General features: G+C 32.7%; 1 protein-coding gene across 1 annotated transcript; it reads right to left on the bottom strand.

The window, feature by feature from the left end:
- Nucleotides 1-1,055: 1,055 nt before the first annotated feature.
- Nucleotides 1,056-4,390, bottom strand: LOC145101960 (transcription factor bHLH30-like). Its single transcript, XM_079039271.1, has 2 exons — nt 3,507-4,390; nt 1,056-1,790 (listed from the first exon to the last, which is right to left on the bottom strand). Exons 1-2 carry the CDS (start codon nt 3,831-3,833, stop codon nt 1,362-1,364), a joined length of 756 nt encoding a protein of 251 aa, XP_078895397.1. The 5' UTR covers nt 3,834-4,390; the 3' UTR covers nt 1,056-1,361.
- Between the last annotated feature and the right edge of the window lie 329 nt (nt 4,391-4,719).

Here is a 4,719-nt window from a genome sequence, read left to right as displayed (position 1 = left end):
TATATATATATATATATATATATATAAAACGCATATTTTAAATGGGTTAATCTTGATTTAACTGATTAATTAGTAGGTTGTTAGGATATACTTATATGGTCAATGTGGCAGCCCATTTATATAACAGTTTGTATTGAGTTGGATTAAAAACATTAACCCTTTTAAATAAACAAATTAGATTGTGTTAAAATCTTCAACCGAACCCAACATAGTTATTTAAATAGGGATATTTTATATAGGACTCGTCACCTTTATGAATTTTTCAACCCACATTTTAAATAAATGAGTTAAAGTTGAACTCAACATAGGTAGATCCATTGGCGGTTTATATTTAATTTATAAATTTAAATATAATATTAAATGAAATTTGTTTAGATTTTATTTTCTTATCCTAGTTGGGTAAGGGTTTAACTTTGCGCTTTTGTGGTATGATTTTATTAATGAACTTGTTAAAAAGTGGCCCAAGTCATTAGACCACTATCGCACTATCTTTTGTCCACGTTAAAACGTACTTATTGGCTTGTTTATTGCTTGATTGGCCCTTGGTGTTATTTGATTTCTATATATAGACTGGTCGTTTGTTAAATGTTAATGCCTATTTTTGTTGAAAAGGTCGCATACCCTGTTAACATAAGTAAGAGAATTTAAATGGGCTTTCCACAATCTGAAAATGTTTGCTCTCTTTTGTTTGTGCATATTTAAGTAAGAATATTTTATATTAAAGTTGCATTTGTTACAAAAGACAAGAGTAAATAGGACAATCTTTGAGAGATTTGTATGGACATGAACTGACTAGACAAGTTTTTAGCACTAGTTTCGATGATTAAGATGAGAAATGCATTCACATGTTTTGCATAGAAAAGAGATCGAGAAGGGGCCCATACCTCACAGTTTTGAGTGTCCAATGAACACTAAACTTAATACAAAGCATGTTGTCCTTCTGTCTTGCGATATCAAACATGTCATAAATATACATAACTCACCATATCCTTATCTAGCATAGATACCAGGCACATAGGAAACAAACAAGAATTGGAATACCAATATACCATCCATTAATAGCAACCATATACTACAACTTTATTTAGAAATTATACAACACACCATTGTCTTAAATATAAGTATCTTAATATTCATCTTTCCATATATTTACATATACAAGATGCACACAAAAAGCATCATAAGGCCATTACATGATCAAGTACTACACTTTCTTGATCATTGGATATGTAAACTTATTGTATTTTAAGACCAGAAACTTCCTAAACTTTATACATATTTCATTTCCTCATGAAAAAAGCATGAGAAAACTAAGAATAGGGGATTTTGTAGTCAACATGGGAAAATCAAGAGTAAGAACATCATAGAGAGTACCTCCTCCTCTTGTTTGGTAGTGTTGTTCTTGGGGAATATTCGGGTGAGATTGATCCCTTCTCCATAACAGAAGTAAAAGCATCATGAATAGAACTAATTATATCTTCATCCATGGTGCAATTGCTGGTTTTGGTAAAATCGAAAACCATTTTTACATGGTCACCTAAAGTTGACAACTCTGCCCTCTCGATTTTGACTTTGAGGGAAGAAAGAGATTGTCTTACATCAGCTAGGAGCTCAGGGCGTTTCTTGCAACAGAAAGAAGTGTGAAAAACCAAACCTCCATTGTTGAGTTTTTCAACTTTGAGTTCATCGGTGTCTTCTGGCATGAGTAAACCTTTACTTGCATGTGTCGCATTTATTTTGAGTTGTTTTACTTGGTGGATAACTTCCGCCAGTAATGTGGCTTTGTCCATCTGTTCAAAATAACATAATCTTAGTTTGTTTGTTTCTACACGAACATATGCGTTGACTTTCAGTCAAACCGGCTACATTTAACCTCAAAATAGAACATAAGAAAATTCATGAATTTATAATTTGTTAGTATGTGTTGGTTACTATGGACATGACGATCAAAGAAAAGTTTTCTATGGCTGTTTTTCATTATGAGATGGGGAGGGCATATTCGTCTTTTGCCACATAGGGGAGATCAAGAGTGAGGAACTATCCCATTTTGTCTTTTATCAATGCCAAATTAGGGCTTATGGTTTTATAATTATAAACGAGATGTATATAGTTTACCAAACATGTGGCGAAGTGTTCCATTAGTTTTGAGTTCACAAAGTAATAGATTTGACTTTAAAAGTCAAAGTCAATTTGTATCTCATTTCTTTGGGAACGGATGGAGCAATATTCCTAATATCATGTATTTGGTATAGCAAACGTGGAAGTAATACAGATATTAATTTACCAAAAGAGAAGAACTTATATACGTTGCTTCTTTGACTACTGAGCCTCCTTGAAATATAATATTTATATCAAACTAAGTTCAATAATCAAATAGTAAACGAAAGTGGACTAAATATATTTTAATACAATAATTGTACATATACAACATTATTTCATTGACGTGTAGATATTAATTATAGCCTGAAAAATGCCACCTTTTCAATAACAACTGACATGTAATAAATAATCCATATTAGTTATCAAAATTCAAAACCAATTTTCAAGAACAATATTTCTCATATTATTACGAAAATTAAACCTCTTGATTAGATGTAGAGTTCAAGTAAAAAGATAATTATTTACTTAAGTACGGTACTTAAATCATAAAGACAAAGAGAGGAACTCCATGGACACAAATCCACACCAGTTTATTATTTAGAAGGATACTTTTAACTTGAAATCTTTCGAAAAATGAAATGAAACTGTAGTTTTCACAAGACGCAAAATATTTATATGAAAAACGTTACAAACTACTTCATAGAGTCTTGCTTACGTTTATATAAAGATAACTTTGGCCACCATTAAAAGTTTAATCTGATGTGACAATGACACAATTGTAAAGCAATAGAGCTAGTTAAAATGATGACAATAACATTAACAACGATAGATAAGTTTCAGCTAACAAAGAGATATAAAATAGCAACGTACTTAATTTAATTTTTTTGTGCATCATAGCATCCTACTTTGAGTTATTTCTATAAACATTGTGTTCTAAGGTCTTTCTTATTAGGGCATTGTAATTTGAAAAATATACAAAAATACATTTCACCAAAATATTATACTACTTTAAAAACACTATTTAGTAAAAATTGCCTTTGTATCAAGATGATATTGCAATAATTTGGTAGATTCTTTAAAGTTTCTATTTCTAAAAATGGATGCATTTTAGCTTATAACAAAACTATTATCTATTTTTCTAAAAGTAGAAATAACCCTTACCAAAAATAGAAATGCTTCCCACGTTTAGCTTGGTGGCAAAAAGAGTCATTGCATCCAAATTTAGAAAAAAAAAAAAACCCTACTTTGACCATGAAAGATCGACATGTAGCTCGAACAATGAGGAACAATATACAAGCAAACCAAATCGAAAAGCACATAAATTATGGGAGAAACATCCAATTGCACATAAAGATTCACAAATTCATGATCAAAACTAAAATGGAGGAAAGGGCATAGACAAAAACCTTATCATTGGAGGGTACAAGACCTCGAAGGGTGTCAAGATGAGCATTAATCCTCTCCCTTCTCCTCCTCTCAGCATCACTGTGACTCTTTAAAGCAGCCAAAGATTTCTCCTCAGAAATTAATCCTATTTTCTTTCCAATCACTTTTGGCTGAGCTTTCACAAGCTCTCCTTTTTCCTCATCCAACACCAAAGATTGAGAAGATTTAGAGAACAACCCATCAACATTCTCAAAATCCCCATTGAACCCACTTAAGTTCCCTAAGAATCTATCATCCACAATGGATTCCAAGTTGGAAAATATATGATTCGGACTATAAAAATCCATTCTTGCAAATACCCTTTACAGCTATATGTATATATTTTGTTTTGCAATAGAGCGAGACACGAATATGGTATACTATGTGCGTGTGTGTGTGTGTGTTATTTATGATTATGAGCAATAAAGAGAAACTAAGGGCAATAAAGATGACGATCGTCTAAGGGTCGCGACCAGGAGGACGGATGGTGGGTGCAAACCAGAAAGAAACCATACGAAGGGGAAATCTGATGAGTTTAACAACCGAGAGAGATGTAGATGATTGTGTGTTCATATTTTCGTCCATTAGAGAGTAAAAGACAAGAGGGTTTGGTTATAGAGAAAAGTTTTTATTGAGAGAACATCCACATTTTCTTCTTGATGGTCTTGAATCTGAGCATTTCGATGTGTTGAATTGAATTTCAGTTGGAGAAATCGATGATGAATTTAGTAAGAGTGGAGGGTGGATCGAAGAATCTGGGAGTTGGAGGACCGTGTTTTTGGGAAAGCCGGAAAGAGACAAATGGGGACAGATGGGTTTGAAAAGATTTGTTCAGGAAAGTTGGAGGTGAGGCATTCAGCTCTTTTCCTTCTTCGACTTATATAATGAAGGAGAAGCCAAATGGACATGGTCCTACATACACCTAAGCAGTTGCCGACGCACAACAATAGCAAGTCAAAACCCGACCTAGTTGGTAGCTGAAACGGATATTTTAAGCCGTATAGGGCTGTAAATGAACTCAATCTTCAGCGAACTGATCGTGAACCGTTTAGCGGAAAGTTCGTTTATTTCATAAATGAACAAATATTAATACAAATTTTCGTTCATTTAGTTAAACGAACGAATATGAACAACGGTCTCGTTCATTTAATGATGTTCATGAACGTTGATTTATATTGTTTATTTACGTTTTTT

This window comes from Lactuca serriola, chromosome 4 (assembly GCF_051521515.1).
Source record: "Lactuca serriola cultivar US96UC23 chromosome 4, Lser_US96UC23_V15, whole genome shotgun sequence".
Classification (NCBI taxonomy): Eukaryota; Viridiplantae; Streptophyta; class Magnoliopsida; order Asterales; family Asteraceae; genus Lactuca; species Lactuca serriola.
Note: the sequence above shows the minus strand (reverse complement) of the source record. Positions and strands in the feature narration are given on the sequence as shown.